Source organism: Oncorhynchus mykiss, chromosome 9 (assembly GCF_057628025.1).
Source record: "Oncorhynchus mykiss isolate SJ-2025 chromosome 9, ASM5762802v1, whole genome shotgun sequence".
Lineage (NCBI taxonomy): Eukaryota > Metazoa > Chordata > Actinopteri > Salmoniformes > Salmonidae > Oncorhynchus > Oncorhynchus mykiss.
In genome coordinates, this window is record NC_143030.1 from 13,267,080 (window position 1) to 13,293,360 (window position 26,281).

The 26,281-nt window shown below is 44.0% G+C and overlaps 1 protein-coding gene across 4 annotated transcripts in view; it reads left to right on the forward strand.

Moving 5' to 3' along the window:
• LOC110532909 (rho GTPase-activating protein 6) overlaps positions 1 to 23,964 on the forward strand; it is a 131,829-nt gene extending 107,865 nt beyond the window's left edge. For 2 of the 4 annotated variants that reach the window (XM_036987294.2, XM_036987295.2), the window contains exons 4-13: positions 7,177 to 7,262; positions 7,913 to 8,131; positions 9,928 to 10,138; positions 15,261 to 15,316; positions 15,763 to 15,913; positions 16,412 to 16,614; positions 17,243 to 17,422; positions 17,520 to 17,608; positions 18,214 to 18,455; positions 20,248 to 23,964. In XM_036987294.2, the coding sequence (XP_036843189.1) occupies positions 7,177 to 7,262; positions 7,913 to 8,131; positions 9,928 to 10,138; positions 15,261 to 15,316; positions 15,763 to 15,913; positions 16,412 to 16,614; positions 17,243 to 17,422; positions 17,520 to 17,608; positions 18,214 to 18,455; positions 20,248 to 20,630 (1,820 nt within the window). In that variant the 3' untranslated portion in view covers positions 20,631 to 23,964. The remainder of the gene's footprint in view (positions 1 to 7,176; positions 7,263 to 7,912; positions 8,132 to 9,927; positions 10,139 to 15,260; positions 15,317 to 15,762; positions 15,914 to 16,411; positions 16,615 to 17,242; positions 17,423 to 17,519; positions 17,609 to 18,213; positions 18,456 to 20,247) is intronic. The other 2 variants (XM_090183504.1, XM_090183505.1) reach the window with 1 other exon arrangement.
• The last annotated feature ends 2,317 nt before the right edge of the window (positions 23,965 to 26,281 follow it).

Genomic DNA, 26,281 nt, shown 5'->3' on the forward strand with positions numbered 1-26,281 from the left:
ACGTAGAACACCAAATAATGCATGCAGAGCAGAATTAGGCCGATACCCACTAATTATCAAAATCCAGAAAAGAGCCGTCAAATTCTACAACCACCTAAAAGGAAGTGATTCACAAACCTTCCATAACAAAGCCATCACCTACAGAGAGATGAACCTGGAGAAGAGTCCCCTAAGCAAGCTGGTCCTGGGGCTCTGTTCACAAACACAAACACACCCTACAGAGCCCCAGGACAACAGCACAATTAGACCCAACCAAATCATGAGAAAACAAAAAGATAATTACTTGACACATTGGAAAGAATTAACAAAAAAACAGAGCAAACTAGAATGCTATTTGGCCCTAAACAGAGAGTACACAGCGGCAGAATACCTGACCACTGTGACTGACCCAAAATTAAGGAAAGCTTTGACTATGTACAGACTCAGTGAGCATAGCCTTGCTATTGAGAAAGGCCGCCGTAGGCAGACATGGCTCTCAAGAGAAGACAGGCTATGTGCTCACTGCCCACAAAATGAGGTGGAAACTGAGCTGCACTTCCTAACCTCCTGCCCAATGTATGACCATATTAGAGAGACATATTTCCCTCAGATTACACAGATCCACAAAGAATTCGAAAACAAATCCAAATTTGAAAAACTCCCATATCTACTGGGTGAAATTCCACAGTGTGCCATCACAGCAGCAAGATGTGTGACCTGTTGCCACGAGAAAAGGGCAACCAGTGAAGAACACACACCATTGTAAATACAACCCATATTTATGCGTATTTATTTTATCTTGTGTCCTTTAACCATTTGTACATTGTTAAAACACTGTGTATATATATATATAATATGACATGTGTAATGTCTTTCCTGTTTTGAAACCTCTGTATGTGTAATGTTTACTGTTAATAGAGAGAGAGAGAGAGAGAGAGAGAGAGAGAGAGAGAGAGAGAGAGAGAGAGAGAGAGAGAGAGAGAGAGAGAGAGAGAGAGAGGTGTTCAGGATCAGTCAACCCTTACAGTATCCTTAGAGCTTTACTTCTGGGCACAGTCTGCCGTGTGTGTGATATCAACACATTATTTACGAAATGTTTAAATTGCCTAATGTCAGCCCCTTAACAAGGCATTAGCACCTTAGAATCAGTAGAACAACCACAGTCCTTACTGTTAGATATAAATACTTTACAGAGAACAGTCAACACAGGTCCTTACTGTTAGATATAAAGACTTTACAGAGAACAGTCAACACAGGTCCTTACTGTTAGATATAAAGACTTTACAGAGAACAGTCAACACAGGTCCTTACTGTTAGATATAAAGACTTTACAGAGAACAGTCAACGCAGGTCCTTACTGTTAGATATAAAGACTTTACAGAGAACAGTCAACGCAGGTCCTTACTGTTAGATATAAAGACTTTACAGAGAACAGTCAACGCAGGTCCTTACTGTTAGATATAAAGACTTTACAGAGAACAGTCAACGCAGGTCCTTACTGTTAGATATAAAGACTTTACAGAGAACAGTCAACACAGGTCCTTACTATTAGATATAAAGACTTTACAGAGAACAGTCAACACAGGTCCTTACTGTTAGATATAAAGACTTTACAGAGAACACAGGTCGGGCTGGCAGGTTCTTCTTATTGTCTAACTAAACAGAAAGCAGAGGGCAAGTTTTAGCAAGTCAACACTTGCTCCAAGACATGATGTCTTATCTAAAAACATTAGGGTTGCTTAATGGGAGACTGGAGACAAAGGAGACTGGAGACAAAGGAGACTGGAGGAGTTTCGGCCTAAATACGGGGGCGGGTGGGGGTGTTACCATAGAGATACAGTTCTGTTATTGTAAAGGTATACCGTTGGAGTCGAAACCTCACTCCCCAGCTTGAAATATCTATGTTCACGTCTCCTTATATAGTATAATTGGCTAAGATGTTTGTCAAGCGGGCAGTCCTGTGTGTTTGCTAGGTAGAGGTTCCCTGGTTGGAGCCCAGTGAGGGACAGGGACAGGGACAGGGACAGGGACTGGGATTGGGACAGGGTCAGGGACAGGGACAGGGACAGGGACAGGGACTGGGACAGGGACTGGGATTGGGATTAGGACAGGGACAGGGACAGGAACTGGGACAGGAACTGGGACAGGGATAGGGACAGGGACAGGGACAGGTACAGGGACAGGGACAGGGACATGGACAGGGACTGGGATTGGGACAGGAACTGGGACAGGGACTGGGACTGGGACACGGACACGGACATGGACAGGGACTGGGATTTGGATTGGGACTGGGACTAGGATTGGGACAGTGACAGGGACAGGGACAGGGATTGGGACAGTGACAGTGACAGGGACAGGGACAGGGACTGGGACTGGGACTGGGATTGCGACAGTGACAGGGACAGGGACTGGCACAGGGAAGTAAGCTATACTGTTAAGCAAGCACAGTGACACCTGTTATACTGTGTTTACGGTTGAGTTGCCTTGCTGTCTGTCTTCTAGCTGTGACTGTAGGTTACATCTCAAATGGCACCCTATTCCCTATATACCGCACTACTTTTGCACATCACTAATATGGCGCTGGTCAAACGTAGTGCACTATATAGGAAATAGGGTGCCATTTGTGATGGCCATGGTTGTTTGACTAATAGGATGTATCCTAATCCTCTTGAAACCTCCTCTCACTGCCACTCTCTACGACCTAGGGACAATTAGGCCAGATTACAATGACAGGCCAGAACTCACACAGCAACATGGTCCCATTCAAATGTGTAAAAATAGTGACATTTAAGCCTTGTATGTACTGTATGTGCAACTAGCGATGACATACTATATATCGCAACATTAAAATAATGGCATTTTACTGTTGTGTTTTATTGACACCAAAATGTTATATGTCACCAGAACCATGTACATAGAGAGAGTGACCAACTTTAAGAATTTAAAGTATACTATATATTTTTAACATTCAGTTACATAGTATTGGTTATTGTAATGTTAATGTTGAGCTAACATGGCTGCCATAGAATGTTGTAGTGTCATGTTAATTAATGCATCATAATGTAGAACCCCCAGAACCTCTCTAAATTACATGGCTCTGTCACCAAAGGTGAGGAAAACACAGGAATATACAACAGGGATCAGTGTTCCTCAGATCTGCGAGTTTAAACTGAATATAAGGAGGGTATTTAGGGGAAGGGGTTGTTTATGGATGGGGTCAAAGTGTAATACGTAGGGCAGTGGTTTCCAACTTTTTCTAGCATGAGAGCTACTTTAAAAAACTAGAATATGTCACGAGCTACATTTTATTTCAAATAGGCACATTCTTCTCTTCTCCCATGTATCTCCTTCCCCGGGTCCTTACTGTACAAGAAAAAGTAGTGTCCTATGTTTTCTGTCAATATACCTGGTAAAATAATGGTTCATAAACAACTCTAAGGGGGGGGGCTATAAACTCTGTGATAATCTGTTCCCAAATTATGTTTTATATTTTCCCAAATTATGTTCTCAGTTTTTATTTTCACTCTTAAAATTAGAATTGTTCAAATGGATGTTCTGAGTCCATGTCAATGGTTCAATCACTGGGCAGGAAGAAAAGTTACACATTTAGATTTTTGAGTGCAGTTGCCCTTTAAATGTGCGTCTGGCCCTTTAATTGCGCATCTAGCTAGTGAGGAATGTGCCATCTAATGGCTGCTGATAATTTCACGGCAAAGTTGGAAAATGACAACTAATAGATACAAATGATACAGTGCCTTCGGAAAGTATTCAGACCCCTTGGTTTCATCAATCTACACACAATATCCTATAATGACATAGTAAAAACAGGTCTTTAGAATTTTTGGTTTATTTATATAAAAAAGAACAACTGAAATATCAAGTTTACATAAGAATTCAGATCCTTTACTCAGTACTTTGTTGAAGCACCTTTGGCAGCAATTACAGCCTTGAGTCTTCTTGGGTATGACACTACAAGCTTGGCACACCTGTATTTGGGGACTTTCTCCCATTCTTCTCTGCAGATCCTCTCAAGCTCTGTCAGGTTGGATGGGGAGCATTGCTGCACAGCAATTTTCAGGTCTCTCCAGACATGTTTGATCGGGCTCAAGTCCGGGCTCTGGCTGGGCCACTCAAGGACATTCAGGGACTTATGCTAAAGACACTCCTGTGTTGTCTTGGCTGTGTGCTTAGGGTCATTGTCCTGTAGGAAGGTGAACCTTCGCCCAGGTCTGAACTCCTGAGCACTCTGGAGCAGGCTTTCAACAAGGATCTCACTGTACTTTGCTCCATTCATCTTTGCCTTCATCCTGACTAGTCTCCCAGTCCCTGCCGCTGAAAAACATCCCCACAGCATGATGCTGCCACCACCATGCTTCACCGTAGGGATGGAGCCAGGTTACATCCAGACATGACGCTTGGCATTCAGGCCAAAGAGTTCAACCTTGGTTTTATCAGACCAGAGAATCTAGAGGTGCCTTTTGGTAAACTCCAAGTGGGCTGTCTTGTGCCTTTTACTGAGGAGTAGCTTCCGTCTGGCCACTCTACCAACAAAAGAAACCTAATTGGTGGAGTACTGCAGAGAAGGTTGTCCTTCTGGAAGGTTCTCCCATCTCCACAGAGGAACTCTAGAACTCTGTCAGAGTGACCATCGGATTCTTGGTCATCTCCCTGACCAAGGCCCTCTCCCACGATTGGTCAGTTTGTCCGGGTGGCCAGCTCTAGGAAGAGTCTTAGTGGTTCCAAACTTCTTCCATCTTCCATTTCTTCCATTTTTTGGTACCCTTCCCCAAATCTGTGCCTCGACACAGTCCTGTCTCGGAGCTACAGACAATTCCTTTGACCTCATGGCTTGGTGTTTGCTCTAACATGCATTGTCAACTCTGGGACCTTATAAGGACAGGTGTGTGCCTTTCCACATCATGTCCAATCATTTGAATTTACCACACGTGTACTCCAAAAGATGATCAATGGAAACAGGATGCACCTCAGGTAAATTTCGAGTCTCATAGCAAAGGGTCTGAATACTTAATACATTTGTAAACATTTCTAAAAACCTGTTTCCACTTTGTCATTATGGGGTATTGTGATGTCATTATGGGGTATTGCTATGTCGTTATGGGGTATTGTGATGTCGCTATGGGGTATTGTGATGTCATTATGGGGTATTGTGTTGTCATAATGGGGTATTGTGATATCATTATGGTGTATTGTGATGTCATAATGGGGTATTGTGATGTCGCTATGGGGTATTGTGATGTCATTATGGGGTATTGTGTTGTCATAATGGGGTATTGTGATGTCATAATGGGGTATTGTGATGTCATAATGGGGTATTGTGATGTCATTATGGCGTATTGTGATGTCGCTATGGGGTATTGTGATGTCATAATGGTGTATTGTGACGTCGCTAGGGGGTATTGTGTATTGATTGCTGAGGATTTGTATTTATTTAATACATTTTAGAATAAAACTGTAAAGTAACAAAATGTGAAAAAAGTCAAGGGGTCTGAATAATTTCTGAAGACACTGTATTCTTAGTCATGATGTACTTCTGCCAGGTAAGCCTACTTTGCAGTTAACATTTAATTTAGGTTTTTGGGGAATGTATTTCTGTCAACCCACAAGATGGTTATCACATCATTTGGCTACATACAGACAGACAGGGGAAATATTGCTGGAAATTAATTGGCAGATATTATGTTAGGGTTTGGCATTTTAAGACAAAGGTGGCTGATACCTGTGAGATTAGTTTATGACAGTTAGCAGTTAAACATGTGAAAATTCCATGTACTTTCAGAATTGTTTAGCAAGCTACTCATAGGTAGTCTGCCGAGCAACCTGTGGGAGACCGCTGACATAGGGCATTACTGGGCCCCAATCCCCATGGGTAGAATATATGGTTCCCACCATAGAAATGTTGCTGTTGTATGTATGGCTATTTAACCCTCAAAACACAGGGGAAGAGAAAAGATGAAACACCTTCCTGTTTGTGAGTAGTGGAGATGAGATGGGATTAGAATGGGTGGAGGGAAGGAGAGGAATGTTGATAGTCTCAGAGAGGAAGGGAATTACAACTTGTTAAAAATAAGTATCCTTAATGTAAGATTGTTCTCTCTCTCTCTCTCTCTCTCTCTCCCTCTCTCTCTCTCTCTCTCCTTCCCAATCTATCCCTCTCTCTCTCTCTCTCTCTCTCTCTCTCTCCTTCCCAATCTCTCTCTCTCTCTCCTTCCCTCTATCCCTCTCTCTCTCTCCTTCCCAATCTATCCCTCTCTCTCTCTCTCTCCTTCCCAATCTATCCCTCTCTCTCTCTCTCTCCTTCCCAATCTATCCCTCTCTCTCTCTCTCTCTCTCTCTCTCTCTCCTTCCCAATTTCTCTCTCTCTCTCGCTCTCTCTCTCCTTCCCAATCTATCTCTCTCTCTCTCTCCTTCCCAATCTAACCCTCTCTCTCTCTCTCTCTCTCCTTCCCAATCTCTCGCTCTCTCTCTCTCCTTCCCAATCTGTCTCTCTCTCTCTCTCTCTCCTTCCCAATCTGTCCCTCTCTCTCTCTCTCTCCTTCCCAATCCACCCCCCTCTCTCTCTCTCTCTCTCTCTCCTTCCCAATCTATCCCTCTCTCTTTCTCTCTCTCTCTCTCTCTCTCCTTCCCAATTTCTCTCTCTCTCTCTCTCCTTCCCAATCTCTCTCTCTCTCTCTCTCTCTCTCCTTCCCAATCTCTCTCTCTCTCTCTCTCTCTCTCTCTCCTTCCCAATCTATCCCTCTCTCTCTCTCTCTCTCTCTCTCCTTCCCAATCTATCCCTCTCTCTCTCGCTCTCTCTCTCTCCTTCCCAATCTATCTCTCTCTCTCTCTCCTTCCCAATCTAACCCTCTCTCTCTCTCTCTCCTTCCCAATCTCTCTCTCTCTCTCTCTCTCTCCTTCCCAATCTCTCTCTCTCTCTCCTTCCCAATCCATCCCTCTCTCTCTCCTTCCCAATCTATCCCTCTCTCTCTCTCTCTCTCTCCTTCCCAATCTATCCCTCTCTCTTTTCCTCCATTATACCTATTTTTCTCTATCCCTCCCTCCCTTCCTCTCTCTTTCTCCATCCCTCCCTCTCTCCCTCTTTCCCCTTCTCCTTCCTCCCTCCATCCCTTGTTTTTCATTCCATCTATCCCCTCCCTCCTCCCTCTATCCCTTCTCTCTCTCCCCTCATCTCTCCCACAGAGACAGCCGCCAAGGCGTTTGGTATAACCCTCTCCCAGGCGATAGCCAACGACCGGGCGTACAAGCAGCGCCAGGATGCCTTGAAGGTTGGTTGTTTTCAACGTTAGATTGTTTACTGTAAAGTGTGAAAAAATGCAGTAAAAACTCAGCAGTGGGTCTAGATCCAGGTGCACAACTAAGTTTCTAAAAGCAAGTAAAACATTTAAATAAATAAAAACTCCCACTAGAAAAGACAGAAGAACAACGTTTTAAAGGGATAGATAGCCCTTTTTCTACTTACCCAGAGTCCAGTATGAAGGAAGTTGAAGGTAGTTTAGCGAGCCAATGCTAGCTAATGCTAGCTCAATGACTGGAAGTCTACAGGAACAGCTAATGCTAGCTCAATGACTGGAAGTCTACCGGAACAGCTAATGTTAGCTCAATGACTGGGAGTCTACCGGAACAGCTAATGTTAGCTCAATGACTGGAAGTCTACAGGAACAGCTAATGTTAGCTCAATGACTGGAAGTCTACCAGAACAGCTAGCATACTGGCTCGCGAAACTACCTTCTTCCTTCATACTGGACGCAGAGACACAAATGGTATCCATGAGTTTATCTGACTCAGGGTAAGAATAAAAAGGGTAATTGTCAAATTATCACACTACCACTTTACTTTAGTTCGTTTTACTGTAAAGTGTGTTGCACTTGATTTGATTTGAGTGTGAAAGTTTGATCTGATTTGATTTGCTCTGAAGGAGAGCAGAAGAGACTGTCTGGATCTGGAGGCCAGCGTCCTGATGTTCCGGGCTGAAAAACGCCAGCTTAGCGACGGGAACAAACCCCTCTGCAGCACGGCTTCATCACCCTTCAGTGGATCTACAGCTTCGTCTTCATCATCCTCGTCAGTGCTGGAGCTGCACAGCAAGCCGCTCTCACCCAGGTTCCTGGATAACACGGCTAGAGTGCAGAGACGGGTGAGTTGGAGAGAGCAGACAAAGACGCACGTGCAGTGCACACACACACACACACAGACACACACAATGAGACCGTTTGGACTGATATATGCTGACCTCTTCTGGGCATTTGAAAGAGCTGTCAAAAGTCCAACAAACATTTGTCAACTACAATTTTCAAAACATGACCATGTTATCATATAGTGTCTTCAGGAAGTATTCACGTCCCTTGAAGTTGTCCACATTTTGTTTTGTTACATTTAAATGTTTATGTCACAGCCTACACACAACACCCCATAATGTCAAAGTGGAACCTAAATAAGTTTAGGAGTAAAAATTTGCTTAACAAGTCACATACAAATAGCATGGACTAGTGTTTAATATTTATTTTTTCATGACTACCTCATCTCTGTACCCCAATTACATAAATTGTATTATCTAAAATAAATGTTATTATTATATTATACAATTATCTGTAAGGTCCCTCAGCCAAGCAGTGCATTTCAAACACAGATTCAACCACAAAGACCAGAGAGGTTTTCCAATGTCTCGCAAAGAAGGGCATCTACTGGTAGATTGATAAAATAAATGATAATTACTTGAAGTTATTAATTACACTTTGGATGGTGTATCAATACACCCAGTCACTACAAAGGTATAGGCTTCCTTCCTAACTCAGTTGCCGGAGAGGAAGGAAACCACTCAGGGATTTCACTATGGTGACATTATAACAGGTACAGAGTTTAATGGCTGTGATAGGAGAAAAACAAGTATGGATCAATAACATTCTATCTACTCCATAATACTAACCTAAATGACAGAGTGAAAAGAAGGAAGCCTATACAAAATAAAAATATTCCTGGGAAAGATGGATTGGCAAGAAAAGTCAAAAGTCATGAGCAACGTTCCCTCTAAGCTGAGCACGTGTGCGGCTGTGCATTTCCTCCAGGACTGCCGCGCCAAAGAAATGCCATGCCGCGCATTAGTTTGCACCATATAGATCAATGTGTATAACAACGCTCCTTTGTTAACTCGCTCGTTTCCCACCTTCACTTTCTCTCATTACTTTATATCCATAAACTCTCTTAAAATGTTCCTCTCTTACTCCCTCCTGTCTCGCTTCCTCCCTCCTGTCTCGCTTCCTCCCTCCTGTCTCTCTTCTACCCTCCTGTCTCTCTTCTACCCTGCTGTCTCTCTTCCTCCCTCCTGTCTCTCTTTCTCCCTCCTCCTGTCTCTCTTCTACCCTCCTGTCTCTCTTCCTCCCTCCTGTCTCTCTTCTACCCTCCTGTCTCTCTTCCTCCCTCCTGTCTCGCTTCCTCCCTCCTGTCTCTCTTCCTCCCTCCTGTGTCTCATCTCTCCCTCCTCTCTGCTCCCTCACTCTCTTGTCTCCCTTTCTCCCTCCTGTCTCTCTTTCTCCCTCCTCCTGTCTCTCTTCCTCCCTCCTGTCTCTCTTCCTCCCTCCTGTCTCTCTTCCTCCCCCTGTCTCTCTTCCTCTTCCTATCTTTCTCCCCCTGTCTCTCTTCCTCTTCCTCTCTTTCTCCCCCTGTCTCTCTTCCTCCCTCCTGTCTCTCTTCCTCCCTCCTGTCTCTCTTCCTCCCTCCTGTCACTCTTCCTCCCTCCTGTGTCTCATCTCTCCCTCCTCTCTGCTCCCTCACTCTCTTGTCTCCCTATCTTATTTATTTCCTCTCCTGCTCTATCCATTCTCATCCCCTCTATTCCCTCTCCCCTATTATAATCTAACTTGAAAGGCTCAAACTCTCTCTTTCTCCCCCTCCCCTCCCTCTTGTTGTCTCTCTTCCCATCTTCCCCTTTTACAGGGTGGCCTATCAGTGGACTGCATCTCAGATCTTGTAGAGAGTCAGTCCCGCCTGTTGGAGGCGCTACAGCTGTCCCACCCTGCAGAGCTGGAGCTGAAGAAGACTGCAGCCGGAGCTGGGGGGCGGACCCAGACCAAGCTCAGCCTCAACCCCATCTATAAACAGGTCCCCCGTGTGGTGGAACGCTGCTGCTGTCACATAGAGAGACACGGTGAGTGTTTGTTTTGTTTAACCTTTATTTAACTAGGCAAGTCAGTTAAGAACAAATTCTTATTTTCAATGACGCCCTAGGAACAGTGGGTTAACTGCCTGTTCAGGGGCAGAACGACAGATTTGTACCTTATCAGCTCGGGGATTTGAACTTGCAACCTTCCGGTTACTAGTCCAACGCCCTAACCACTAGGCTACCCTGCCGCCTCTACACTCTAACCACTAGGCTACCCAGCCGCCTCTACACTCTAACCACTAGGCTACCCTGCCGCCTCTACACTCTAACCACTAGGCTACCCTGCCGCCTCTACACTCTAACCACAAGCCTACCCTGCCGCCTCTACACTCTAACCACTAGGCTACCCTGCCGCCTCTACACTCTAACCACTAGGCTACCCTGCCGCCTCTACACTCTAACCACTAGGCTACCCTCTACACTCTAACCACTAGGCTACCCTGCCGCCTCTACACTCTAACCACTAGACTACCCTCTACACTCTAACCACTAGGCTACCCTGCCGCCTCTACACTCTAACCACTAGACTACCCTCTACACTCTAACCACTAGGCTACCCTGCCGCCTCTACACTCAGGTAAAAACAAGAATATACTTTAATACTTTAAATACATACAAAAAATATATATATTTTAACAAATAAAGTGCAGTTGAATTCACTTAGGAAAAAGTCTCAATGATTCAAGAAGAAGATGTTATTATTTTTGTTATTAACAATGGATAAGGTCTTAACCACATGATTAAAGTAAATCACAAATATTTGTAATTTTGGTATAGAATTATGTAATTTTAGTTTGTGTATAAAGTATTTGGCAACAAGAATAAAACAATTCACAGTCATTTCAATGGTCTTCTTATAGTTGCAATAGTAACATATTAAATCCTTCATGTCAGAAACATGGGTAGTGTTCACAAAGCTAAATATGTGCTCTGCAAAGGATTTCCCATAAAAATCTATCACAGATTTACATTCATAGAACAAGAACGTAAGATTTTCTTTGTCACAGAAAACACATATCATCAATATCAAAACATTTGGACAACATAGAATTACATGGATATACGGTCTCTTATTTAGAGTCTTAAAGTGCGCTTCCGTAAATGTTTTGGTATACAGTATTTGTAAGGCATCAACCAAGCTTTTTCAGGAATGTTCCAAAATGTTTTACCTCGAGGAAATTGGTTCCGTGAATTGGAAAATGGGTCTTACGTACTATGCTACAACAAGATTTCTCAAGTAGGCCCTGCCTTCCAAGCTGAGTTCTTGATAAAACTCTGTGATCCTCACCAACGCTAAGATGAGTTTTCATAGTATAGTTAGACCACTGGGAATGGCTTTGATCACAGAAATAAACTCTCGGAAAGGTATTGGAAACTAATTCAATCTTATAAATTGTTTATACAAAATAATACCTCTGTTGTGGAACACATGAAGAACAAAGGCAATATTCCTTTCACGCTGAACAATTACTTTTCCCAGTTATGTCTGAATTATTCCACAAAGTTGTGCAGGAAACATAGTTTCCAGGGCATTAAAGCTTTTTGGTGAAAGCTTGCCAATTTAGCAGGTAATCTTTTGGGAAGATTAAATTTCAGTAAAAATGTAAGACCTCCCAACACATTGTTTGGAGATGAAATACCAAATTGATTCTGTATTTGACCAAATATCTCTTCAACCAATTGATCATGAAAGTGTTATTTATGTCAACAAAATCCAACTCTTCCAGACCTTCAGATTTTTAAAATGTGATATGACTGACTTCTTCACCAACAAACTGTCACAGTCCAAGCACTCCAAGACAGTCGTGAAGAGGGCACGACAATGCTTTTCCCCCCTCAGGAGACTGAAATGATTTGGCATGGGTCTCCAGATCCTCAAAAAGTTTCACAGCTGCACCATCACCGCCTGGTATGGAAATTTCTCGGCATCTGATCGTAAGGCGCTACAGAGGGTAGTGTGTACGGACCAGAACATCACTGGGGCCAAGCTTCTTGCCATCCAGGACCTATATACTAGGCGTGTCAGAGGAAGGCCCAAAACATTGTCAAAACTCCAGTCATCCAAGTCATAGAATGTTCTCTCTGCTACCACATGGCAAGTGGAACCGGAGCACCAAGATTAGGTCCAAAAGGCTCCAGCTTCTACCCCCAGGCCATAAGACTGCTGAACAATTCATCAAATGGCTACCTCGATTATTTGCATTGACCCCCGTTGTTTTTACACTGCTGCTACTCTCTGTTTATTATCTATGCATAGTCACTTTACCCCTACCTACATTTACACTGCTGCTACTCTCTGTTTATTATCTATGCATAGTCACTTTACCCCTACCTACATTTACACTGCTGCCACTCTCTGTTTATTATCTATGCATAGTCACTTTACCCCTACCTACATTTACACTGCTGCTACTCTCTGTTTATTATCTATACATAGTCACTTTACCCCTACCTACATTTACACTGCTGCTACTCTCTGTTTCTTATCTATGCATAGTCACTTTACCCCTACCTACATGTACACTGCTGCTACTCTCTGTTTATTATCTATGCATAGTCACTTCACCCCTACCTACATGTACATATTACCTCAATTACCTCAACTAACCTGTTTATTATCTATACATAGTCACTTCACCCCTACCTACATTTACACTGCTGCTACTCTCTGTTTATTATCTATGCATAGTCACTTCACCCCTACCTACATTTACACTGCTGCTACTCTCTGTTTATTATCTATGCATAGTCACTTTACCCCTACCTACATGTACATATTACCTCAATTACCTCAACTAACCTGTTTATTATCTATACATAGTCACTTTACCCCTACCTACATGTACATATTACCTCAATTACCTCAACTAACCTGTTTATTATCTATGCATAGTCACTTTACCCCTACCTACATTTACACTGCTGCTACTCTCTGTTTATTATCTATGCATAGTCACTTTACCCCTACCTACATGTACATATTACCTCAATTACCTCAACTAACCTGTTTATTATCTATACATAGTCACTTTACCCCTACCTACATGTACATATTACCTCAATTACCTCAACTAACCTGTTTATTATCTATACATAGTCACTTCACCCCTACCTACATGTACACTGCTGCTACTCTCTGTTTATTATCTGTGCATAGTCACTTCACCCCTACCTACATGTACATATTACCTCAATTACCTCGACTAACCTGTTTATTATCTATACATAGTCACTTCACCCCTACCTACATGTACATATTACCTCAATTACCTCAACTAACCTGTACCCGCGCACAGTGACCTGGTACCGATACCCCTGTATATAGCCTTGTTATGGTTATTTTATTGTGTTACTTTTTAAAAAACTTTAGTGTATTTAGTAAGTATTAAATATAACATTTTCTTAAAACTGCATTGTTGGTTAAGGGCTTGCAAGTAAGCATTTCACGGTAAAGTCTACACCTGTTGTACTCGGCGCATGTCACAAATACAATGTGATTTGATTTGATCTCTTTAGAGGTAGAGGGATTTACAAACAAAGACAACGAGGGGTACACAAAGCGAGACAGTCCCTCTACCTTGAACAGAAGCACTCTCCAGAGTATAGATCCCTTTGTAGCCAAATATTAAATATATTCTTGGGTTTTCTTAATTTTAGGAAAGAAATTCATTGTGGTTTTTAGATGGATATGTTCCTAAATATTTAACACAGTGCTTCAGAGGAATGTTTTCTATTTCTTTATCTTCAGAGTGGTGTAAAACAAGATTTCAGGAACGTTCAGTTTTAAACCAGAGCCAACAGAGAATGCAGTGATGTCATTAAGGGCCTGGGCGACCTGGTCTTTGTCTTTAAAAAACAAAGAGCAGTATCGTCAGCCTGTTGGGGAATTCTGATTTCTCTATCAAAACTCGATAAGCCATACAAATGTGCGTTATTCAGAATATCTAGAGATGGATGTTCCACAACCAAAATGTATTTTTTTTAAAAGGCTAAACTGGGTAGTACACATCTTTAGGATTTATTAAGGTTTAGTATCACAGAACTATTTATATCTTCGTAAAACAGGCGAATGACTTCGATAACATTTTCCCCCGAAACCAAAAAGTTGGGAGACCCGAAAGAGAAATTTGCGTTCAATTGTGTCAAAGGCTTTACAGAAGTCTGGAAAAAAAAGTAGAATCTGAGCCAATTGCATGTGAATAGTCCATACGTTCCAAGACTAAACACATGTTGGGGTTGTATGTGGCGGCCCTTCATTAAGCCTGCTTGAGTATCATCTATAATGTGGTCTTTTCCTTTCTTTGGTCTTTTGGCATAAACCAGAAGCTATCAATTTGCGATCAATATTTACTAAAGTGTGTGTGTAGATGTGTCTGTATATCAAGACATTTTTACATCAGCATTTTTAAAGCGTATGTTTCTAGTTTTCCCAGGATACAGTATTTTCAACCATCACTTCTGTTTTCCTCAGGCGTCTTGCTCCGACTGCTACGTTAGGTTACAAGTGCTGTACAGATACCCAGCCTATAACCCCAAAGCGAGGCGCAGTGGCCATGACAAACTGCCTAGAAGGCAGGAACATACAAAAAAATCCTAGAGAGGACGCAGAGTCAGAGGGCTGTCCTCTTCTGGCTCTACCTTCATCATAGGAATCCATTCGTAACACAGGTTAGGGTTGTGTCCAGTTATATCACTACAGCCTATGGGTGAGACACAGAGGATACAATGAACCACCAACTGTTATTAATGTCACGTCTGCTCCCGCTCCCCCTCTCTGGCGCTGTTGGTCGCCAGGCTGCTCATCATTACGCACACCTGTCACCCTCGTTACGCGCACCAGCGCTTCATTGGACTCACCTGGTCTCCATCACGTTATTGATTGCCTCCCCTATATCTGTCATTTCCTCAGTTTCATCCCAGTGTCTGCATTGATGTTGTTTTGTTTCTCTTGTCCAGATGCTGTTTTTTGCTTTGTTTCATGTCTATTTATGATTAAATCATCACCCTGTACCTGCTTCCTGTCTCCCAGTGTCTGCCGTCTCAAGACCGTTACAATTAACTGTTAAAAATGTTGCACTTTTTTAAAATGTCAACTGTGTCTTCTCAGGGCTACAAACTGTGGGGATCTTTCGTGTTGGCAGCTCCATAAAGAGAGTTCGGCAGGTGAGGCAATTTAAATGAAAAAAATATCCACATTACATGGATGCACTGTAGTGATTTATACCTACTGGGTGTAATGATGTACTGTAGTGATTTATACTTACTGGGTATAATGATGTACTGTAGTGATTTATACCTACTGGGTGTTGATGTTGTGTTGATGTTGTGTTGATGTTGTGTTGATGTTGTGACAGGTGTTGTGTTGATGTTGTGTTGATGTTGTGTTGATGTTGTGACAGGTGTTGTGTTGGTGTTGTGTTGATGTTGTGTTGATGTTGTGACAGGTGTATTTCTCCTCTTCTGTATACGCAGGGCCGTTGATCCCTGTCATTTTCTGTTTTCAAAGCATCATCACACGGGAAACTGACCTTTTATTTACTGTGTGTTGCCGGTGCATGTTAACTTGTTTATGTGTATGTCTGGTTCTGATTTGTGTGTGTGTGTTTCAGCTGCGTGAGGACTTTGACATGGGGACAGATGTGTGTCTAGAAGAGGAGACCAGTGTCCATGACGTAGCAGCCCTGCTGAAGGAGTTCCTCAGAGACATGCCTGACCCTCTACTGCCTAGAGAGCTCTACTCTGCTTTCCTCCACGCCAACCGTACGACACACACACACACCCTACCCTACCCCCTCCCCGCACACAAACCCTACCCCCTAACCCCTCCCCCACACACGCACACACACCCTACCCCCTAACCCCCAAACCCCCCCCCCCCACACACCCTACCCCCAAACCACACCCCCCCCCCCCCCCCCCGCGCACACACACACACAAACCCTACCCCCTAACCCCTCCGCACACGCACACAAACCCTACCCCTTTGCTGATCATCTCTGTGGCATTAGCTTCCTAACCCACTCTCTGTGGGTATCTAACCCATCTCTGTCCTCTCTGTGGGTATCTAACCCATCCCTGTCCTCTCTGTGGGTATCTAACCCATCCCTCTCCTCTCTGTGGGTATCTAACCCATCTCTGTCCTCTCTGTGGGTATCTAACCCATCTCTGTCCTCTCTGTGGTATCTAACCCATATCTGTCCTCTCTGTGGGTATCTAACCCATCTCTGTCCCCTCGGTCTCCCCTAATCTGTCCTGTAGTTCTGCAAGGGACAGACCAGTTCCTGTACCTCCAGCTGCTCCTCTACCTGTTACCGGCCTGTAACTGTGATACCCTGCTCCGCCTCCTCACCCTGTTACACACCGTACAGAGCCACGCTCAGGACACCACAGGACCACAGGACACCACAGGACCACAGGACACCACAGGACCACAGGACACCACAGGACCACAGGACCAGGTGGTTAGTGTCTAGAGTGTGTGTGTGTGTGTGTGTGTGTTTGTCGCTTCCACATCCTCTTACACACTTCATGTGTCTGTCTATCATTCTGTTCACCTGTCTATCATTCTGTTCACCTGTCTATCATTCTGTCCACCTGTCAATCATTCTGTCCACCTGTCTATCATTCTGTTCACCTGTCTATCATTCTGTTCACCTGTCTATCATTCTGTCCACCTGTCAATCATTCTGTCCACCTGTCTATCATTCTGTTCACCTGTCTATCATTCTGTCCACCTGTCTATCATTCTGTTCACCTGTCAACTTATGTCTGTTTCTCTAAAAAAAATTCTGTCAGCATTTGTCCGTCCTCAACAAGTCAGCCTCCCTCCCTCCCTCCCTCCCTCCCCCCAAGAGGAAAACATAATGGATTTTGGGTTATAACTTAAACCTCTTAACTCTCTTTTCGCTCTATGTCTCTCGCGGTCTCTCTCTCTCTCTCTTTTTGTCTCTGTGTCTCTCTGTAGCTTGTACTGTAACTACACAGTAGTTACACAGTAGCCTACACAGTAGCCTACACAGTAGGAAGACCTAATATGTGGTCTCTCCCCCTAACCCCCCTTCTCACTCGCTCTCTCCTCTCTCTCTGCAGTTCCTAGGCAACAAGATGACAGCAACTAACCTGGCGGTGATATTTGGTCCCAACCTGTTGCAGGGGGAGAGGGGCGGAGGGGACAGGGAGATGAGTCCTCATGCCATGGACATCGAGGACAGCGCCGCCATCATCAACGTCACCCTGCAACTTATACAGAACTATAAGCGACTATTCACGGTACCAAGAGTGTGTGTGTGGGGCTGGGGGGATAAGGGGGTTGTGTTTGTGTGTGTGTGTGTGTGTGTGTGTAAATCTCCTGTCCTCTTCTCACCAGGTGTCAGCAGAGCTCCAACAAGAGGTGCTGATGAGTCTCATTCAGACAGATCCTGACATCATCGACTATCTTCTCCGCAGGAAACTCAGGTATGTTTCATTTCAGGGCCCATAGTAGGAGCGTGGATCAGGTTTCCCCTGTCTATTTTTATTTATTATGATCTAAAAGGCCAAACGGGTCCTGGATCAGCCCTTCAGTTGTCTCTGAATCCCAGTGTTGTGTGTTTATTGAATGTATGTCTGCCTTTATCACCAGCGCTGCAAGACTTCCTGCAACGTGAATAATAAAATACTCTCTCCTCCCTCCCTCCCTCTCCTCCTCCGTCCCTCCCTCTCTTTCCTCTCCTCCCTCCCTCCCTCTCCTCCTCCGTCCCTCCCTCTCCCCCTCTCCTCCCTCTCTTTCCTCTCCTCCCTCTCTTTCCTCTCCTCCTTCTCTTTCCTCTCCTCCTTCTCCCTCCCCCTCTCCTCTCCTCCTTCTCCCTCCCCCTCTCCTCCCTCTTTCCTCTCCTTCTCCCTCCCCCTCTCCTCCCTCTCTTTCCTCTCCTCCTTCTCCCTCCCCCTCTCCTCCCTCTCTTTCCTCTCCTCCTTCTCCCTCCCCCTCTCCTCCCTCTCTTTCCTCTCCTTCTCCCTCTACTCCCTCTCTTTCTTCTCCTCCTTCTCCCTCCCCCTGTCCTCCCTCCCTCCCATGGTGACAGTCACCTGGCCGTGGGGACAGTAGATTCTACGGGGAGTCGGCGGGACACGGGGGTGTCTCTGGACTCTGTGGGGTCATTCAGTGATAGCCTGTCACCCCTGGAGACCCCCTCGCCACTCTTCAACTTGTCCCCCCTGGAGCCCCCCTCTCCCCTCTTCAACCCTGACGGGCCCGGGGACGGCAGCCTGACCAGTGAGGTGTTCTTTAACCTGGAGGCGCTACGACACCACAACAACAAGAAACGTAAGTCGCGGGTCATAGAGGGGACACCTCTGTTGCTACACCCTTATTTGTTATGTTGCTATGGTTACGGCTAGGCTTAAAGACACACTCCAGCTATTTTTTTTTACTTTTCCTGTTGAAAAACAAAACCCCATAAATACAGTAAAGTACGCGTAGTTAAGCGTAAACAATTAGTTTTGAGCAAAATAGTATTTTTTAAACACAACTGCAAACCTCAAGGACTAGGTCTGGTGGGAATCTGTGATTTCATTGCCCTCCCCCTTGTTTGAGTAACAATAGAGGAGCAATAGAGAACAAAAGAGGAAAGCCCCCCCAATTTATCTGGACCACCTATTGAGATGGGCCTTTTGTTAAGACAGAGTTAGTATTAGGATAAGGGTTATGGTTGAGCCGGGGTGTGGACAGGAAGCTAGAGTTAGGGTTAACATAATAATAATAATAATAATAATAATAATAATAATAATAACAACAACAATACACACCGTACCAATTGATAAGATTGTAATAAGAAATACCATTCAAAATAACATTGTAAAAACAAACATTGTAGATAACACTGTAATAGCAAAGTAACAACATTCTAAATAAAATGAACAACATTCTAAACAACATTGTAATAAAAGTAACAACATTCTAAATAACAAATGAACAACATTCTAAATAAAATTAACAACATTCTGAATAAAAAGTAACAACATTCTAAATAACAAAGTAACATTCTAAATAAAAAGTAACAACATTCTAAATAAAAAGTAAAAACATTCTAAATAACATTGTAACAACAAAGTAACAACATTCTAATTAGCATTGTAACAACAAAGTAACAACATTCTAAATAATACTGTAACAACATTCTAAATAAAAAGTAAAAACATTCTAAATAACATTGTAACAACAAAGTAACAACATTCTAAATAATACTGTAACAACATTCTAAATAAAAAGTAAAAACATTCTAAATAACATTGTAACAACAAAGTAACAACATTCTAAATAACATTGTAACAACAAAGTAACAACATTCTAAATAGCATTGTAACAACAAAGTAACAACATTCTAAATAAAAAGTAACAACATTCTAAATAACATTGTAACAACAAAGTAGCAACATTCTAAACAACAAAGGATCAACATTCTAAATAAAATGAACAACATTCTAAACAACATTGTAATAACAAAGTAACAACATTCTAAATAAAATGAACAACATTCTAAACAACATTGTAATAACAAAGTAACAACATTCTAAAACACATTGTAAAAACATTCTAAATAACATTGTAACAACAAACATTGCAGATAACACTAATAGCAAAGACACAATATTCTAAATAACAAATAAACATTCTAAATCACATTGTAACAACAAAGTAGCAACATTCTAAATAACATTGTAACAACATTCTAAATAACATTATAACAACATTCTAAATAACATTGTAAAAACATTATAAATAACATTGTAACAACAAACATTGTAGATAACACTGTAATAGCAAAGTAACAACATTCTAAATAAAAAGTAGCAACATTCTAAATAACATTGCAACAACAACAATTCTAGACAACACTATAGTAACATTCTAAATAACATTAACAACAAAGTAGCAACATTCTAAATAACATTGTAACAACAAAGTAGCAACATTCTAAATAACAAAGGAACAACATTACTTTGTAACAACAAAGTAACAATCTAGAAAACATTGTAATAAACACCATTCTAAATAACATTGTAACACCATTCTAAATGAAAATATCTAGAATAACAACACATCTCTCCCTCCACAGGCTCCAACGTGATCCTGTCCAAGTCCATCGGCCAGATGAGACAGTTCCACTCCAACCACAACCTCCTGAGTCTGTCCCAGTCCTCTAGCAGCTCCAGAGTCCACCCAGAGAACAGCTACCATGCCCAGGAACAGAGGGCTCCGCTGGGGGAAGATCTGAGCTTCACCCTGGGGGCTGCCTCATGCTCCAGCCTGGGAGGACAGGGGGATAACAGTGTCTGGGTGAGGCAGACACCCCAGGAGGAGAGAGAGAAACAGGTGGCTAACAGTGTCTGGGTGAGGCAGGCGCCCCAGGAGGAGAGGGAGAAGCCATCTCCAAGTCATTCCAATTATTTCTGGGACTTCTTCACAGGGAAGAGCTCGGGGTCAGAGACCATGGTATGATAGGACACGACACTGGGGGGTGCGGTGGAGGGGTGATTGCATTCCAGGGGCGGATTGGGACTAGAAATCGTTGGAGCAGCCGTCCGGGCTTTTGTCGGTTCTGCCAGTTTCTAGGCTGATGGAAGGTGGTTGGACCATGGACTCTATGTGGGCGTCCAGTGGTAGCCTGTCACCTGACCATGAGAGAGAGGGTATATATACGTGTCAGACAAGCACAACCCAAACTTACTAAACACACTGTTTAAATACTAACACTGCTTGGGACTAACATTACCAAGGAATTTTATATATATATTTTTTTACCATTGTTCCTATATCTCCTTTGGACTCTGTGTGATGCGGCTGGAGACTATGTTATGGTACACTATCCCTTATTACAGTACAGCTTTGTACTCAGCTCATGAATTAAGTTTGAAACATTGGTTACAATTATGTGGGTGGGGGGGGGGGGTTATATAACTTCTTTGCTTCAGCTTCTGATGCAAAAAAACAAGAAAATGGGGACTCTTCTTTCAATTCCACAAGAGGGCAAACTTTACCACACTTCGTATATACATCATCTGGCTGCTGTGAACTGGACCTATTACCCCACTTCACAGGACGATTTGAATTAACTGCCAGGGACAATATGGCCTTAGATATGTTCTACAACTAAATACATTAGTTAAATAAAGGTTACATTTAAAACATATTTAAAAAAAACATACCTAAAGATTCTGAGAATGCTGTGTACAGACCTACCTGAAGATGGAGAGAGAATGCTGTGTACAGACCTACCTGAAGATGGAGAGAGAATGCTGTGTACAGACCTACCTGAAGATGGAGAATGCTGTGTACAGACCTACCTGAAGATGGAGAGAGAATGCTGTGTACAGACCTACCTGAAGATGGAGAGAGAATGCTGTGTACAGACCTACCTGAAGATGGAGAGAGAATGCTGTGTACAGACCTACCTGAAGATGGAGAGAGAATGCTGTGTACAGACCCACCTATAGATGGAGAGAGAATGCTGTGTACAGACCTACCTGAAGATGGCGAGAGAATGCTGTGTACAGACCTACCTGAAGATGGAGAGAATGCTGTGTACAGACCTACCTGAAGATGGAGAGAGAATGCTGTGTACAGACCTACCTGAAGATGGAGAGAGAATGCTGTGTACAGACCCACCTATAGATGGAGAGAGAATGCTGTGTACAGACCTACCTATAGATGGAGAGAGAATGCTGTGTACAGACCCACCTATAGATGGAGAGAGAATGCTGTGTACAGACCTACCTATAGATGGAGAGAGAATGCTGTGTACAGACCTACCTATAGATGGAGAGAGAATGCTGTGTACAGACCCACCTATAGATGGAGAGAGAATGCTGTGTACAGACCTACCTATAGATGGAGAGAGAATGCTGTGTACAGACCCACCTGAAGATGGAGAGAGAATGCTGTGTACAGACCGACAGTTAAAGTCAGAAGTTTACATACACTTTAGCCAAATACATTTAAACTCAGTATTTCACAATTCCTGACATTTAATCCTAGTAAAAATTCCCTGTCTTAGGTCAGTTAGGATAAACACTTTATTTTAAGAATGTGAAATGTCAGAATAATAGTAGAGAGAATAATTTATTTCAGCTTTTATTTCTTTCATCACATTCCCAGTGGGAGAGAAGTTTACATACACTCAATTAGTATTTGGTAGCATTGCCTTTAAATTGATTGACTTGGGTCAAACGTTTCGGGTAGCCTTCCACAAGCTTCCCACAATAAATTGGGTGAATTGTGGCCCATTCCCCCTGACAGAGCTGGTGTAACTGAGTCAGGTTTGTAGGCCTCCTTGCTCGCACAAGCTTTTTCAGTTCTGCCAACACATTTTCTATGGGATTGAGGTCAAGGGCTTTGTGATGGCCACTCCAATACCTTGACTTTCTTGTCCTTCAGCCATTTTGCCACAATTTTGGAAGTGTGCTTGGGGTCATTGTCCATTTGGAAGACCCATTTTCGACCAAGCTTTAACTTCCTGACTGATGTCTTGAGATGTTGCTTCAATATATCCATATAATTTTCCTCCTCATGAAGCCAACTATTTTGTGAAGTGCACCAGTCCCTCCTGCAGCAAAGCACCCCCACAACATGATGCTGCCACCCCCGCGCTTCACGGTTGGGATGGTGTTCTTCGGCTTGCAAGCCTCCCCCTTTTCCACCAAACATAATGATGGTCATTATGGCCAAACAGTTCTATTTTTGTTTCATCAGACCAGAGGACATTTCTCCAAAAAGTACGATCTTTGTCCCCATGTGCAGTTGCAAACCGTAGTCTGCCTTTTTTATGGCGTTTTGCAGCAGTGGCTTCTTTCTTGCTGAGCGGCCTTTCAGGTTGTCGATATAGGACTCGTTTTACTGTGGATATAGATTATTTTGTACTAGGAGACAGAACACATTTTCTTCCTCCTTCCTGAGTGGTATGACGGCTGCTTGGTCCCATGGTGTTTATACTTGCGTACTATTGTCTGTACAGATTAACGTGGTACCTTCAGGCATTTGGAAATTGCTCCCAAGGATGAACCAGACTTGTGGAGGTCTACAATTTTTTCTCTGTGGTCTTGGCTGATTTCTTTTGATTTTCCCATGATGTCAAGCAAATAAATACATCCACGGGTACACCTCCAATTGACTCAAATGATGCCAATTAGCCTATCAGAAGCTTCTAAAGCCATGACATCATTTTCTGGAATTTCCCAAGCTATTTAAAGACACAGTCAACTTAGTGTATGTAAACTTCTGACCCACTGAAATTGTGAGACAGTGAATCATTGGTGAAAAAATCTGTCTGTAAACAATTGTTGGAAAAATGACTTGTCATGTACAAAGTAGATGTCCTAACCGACTTGCCAAAACTATAGTTTGTTAACATATTTGTGGAGTGTTTGAAAAAGGAGTTTTAATGACTCCAACCTAAGTGTATGTAAACCTCAGACTGTACCTGAAGATTGAGAGAGAACCCGTGTATAGGCCCGTGTGTGTATAGGCTACAAGAGACACACCTGTTATAGCAACTTCTACTTTATGATAACCTCTTCCTTACCATGTGAATGTAGTATTTTGTCACTTTTTAAAAATGTTGTATGCATGTGTATTAGTGTTCTTATCACTTTAAGTTGTGTTGAAATTAAACACAACACTTGTTCCATGAGGTACTTGTTAAACGAATATTTAGATCCTTCACCTTTTACTATTCTATACTTTAACAAGCCAGAGTCCCTCAAGGTGTCGCTAAACCTTGACGTTTGTCTATTTTTTTGACAGTTGTATCCTACAAGTATTAAAATGTACAATTGTTGCTTCGTCATTCTTTTTTTTTTGAATACAAATGGGGGGGGGGAAATATCTTCAAGGGGTTAAACCAGATCTCCAAAGACCAACGAGGGTCGTTGGTTCCCAGCTTTGTGAAGCGAGAAGACGTCGGTCAGCATTCAGGTCCCTAATGTGAAACGTTTGGGTGAATTTCTGTAGCCTTTTCTTTTGATTGTCGTGTAGTTCTGGAAAAGACGTGACTGTAGAACACAGACAGGAGTCAGTAGAGAACGCAGCAACATGAGAGAAGAGAACATCTCATTTTAACCGGTAAAAAAAAGAAGCTGTACATGTTCGTCAGTACTTATAAAATGTACAATGTAACAGAACTAGCACACAGAGAAAAGACTGAGAGGGGAAGAAAAAAAAAAGGCAACGCAGTTCAAGTAGTTTTCTTCCTCCCCATCGAACACCAGTAGTTCATTTACTGGACACCTTTTATTCACCATACCAAGTTTCACTGCTCCTGGGCCGAGACCACTCTGTTCCCCCAATACACACTGCACCTGGGCCGAGACCACTCTGTACCTCAATACACACTGCTCCTGGGCCGAGACCACTCTGTTCCCCCAATACACACTGCACCTGGGCCGAGACCACTCTGTACCTCAATACACACTGCTCCTGGGCCGAGACCACTCTGTTCCCCCAATACACACTGCTCCTGGGCCGAGACCACTCTGTACCCCCAATACACACTGCTCCTGGGCCGAGACCACTCTGTACCCCCAATACACACTGCTCCTGGGCCGAGACCACTCTGTACCTCCAATACACACTGCTCCTGGGCCGAGACCACTCTGTACCCCCAATACACACTGCTCTTGGGCCGAGACCACTCTGTACCCCCAATACACACTGCTCCTGGGCCGAGACCACTCTGTACCCCCAATACACACTGCACCTGGGCCGAGACCACTCTGTTCCCCCAATACACACTGCTCCTGGGCCGAGACCACTCTGTACCCCCAATACACACTGCTCCTGGGCCGAGACCACTCTGTACCCCAATACACACTGCTCCTGGGCCGAGACCACTCTGTACCTCAATACACACTGCTCCTGGGCCGAGACCACTCTGTACCCCCAATACACACTGCTCCTGGGCCGAGACCACTCTGTACCCCAATACACACTGCTCCTGGGCCGAGACCACTCTGTACCCCCAATACACACTGCTCCTGGGCCGAGACCACTCTGTACCCCCAATACACACTGCTCCTGGGCCGAGACCACTCTGTACCCCCAATACACACTGCACCTGGCCCGAGACCACTCTGTTCCCCCAATACACACTGCTCCTGGGCCGAGACCACTCTGTACCCCCAATACACACTGCACCTGGGCCGAGACCACTCTGTACCCCCAATACACACTGCACCTGGGCCGAGACCACTCTGTTCCCCAATACATACTGCTCCTGGGCCGAGACCACTCTGTACCCCCAATACACACTGCACCTGGGCCGAGACCACTCTGTTCCCCAATACACACTGCTCCTGGGCCGAGACCACTCTGTACCCCCAATACACACTGCTCCTGGGCCGAGACCACTCTGTTCTCCAATACACACTGCTCCTGGGCCGAGACCACTCTGTACCCCCAATACACACTGCTCCTGGGCCGAGACCACTCTGTACCCCCAATACACACTGCTCCTGGGCCGAGACCACTCTGTACCCCAATACACACTGCTCCTGGGCCGAGACCACTCTGTACCTCAATACACACTGCTCCTGGGCCGAGACCACTCTGTACCCCCAATACACACTGCTCCTGGGCCGAGACCACTCTGTACCCCAATACACACTGCTCCTGGGCCGAGACCACTCTGTACCCCCAATACACACTGCTCCTGGGCCGAGACCACTCTGTACCCCCAATACACACTGCTCCTGGGCCGAGACCACTCTGTACCCCCAATACACACTGCACCTGGCCCGAGACCACTCTGTTCCCCCAATACACACTGCTCCTGGGCCGAGACCACTCTGTACCCCCAATACACACTGCACCTGGGCCGAGACCACTCTGTACCCCCAATACACACTGCACCTGGGCCGAGACCACTCTGTTCCCCAATACATACTGCTCCTGGGCCGAGACCACTCTGTACCCCCAATACACACTGCACCTGGGCCGAGACCACTCTGTTCCCCAATACACACTGCTCCTGGGCCGAGACCACTCTGTACCCCCAATACACACTGCTCCTGGGCCGAGACCACTCTGTTCTCCAATACACACTGCTCCTGGGCCGAGACCACTCTGTACCCCCAATACACACTGCTCCTGGGCCGAGA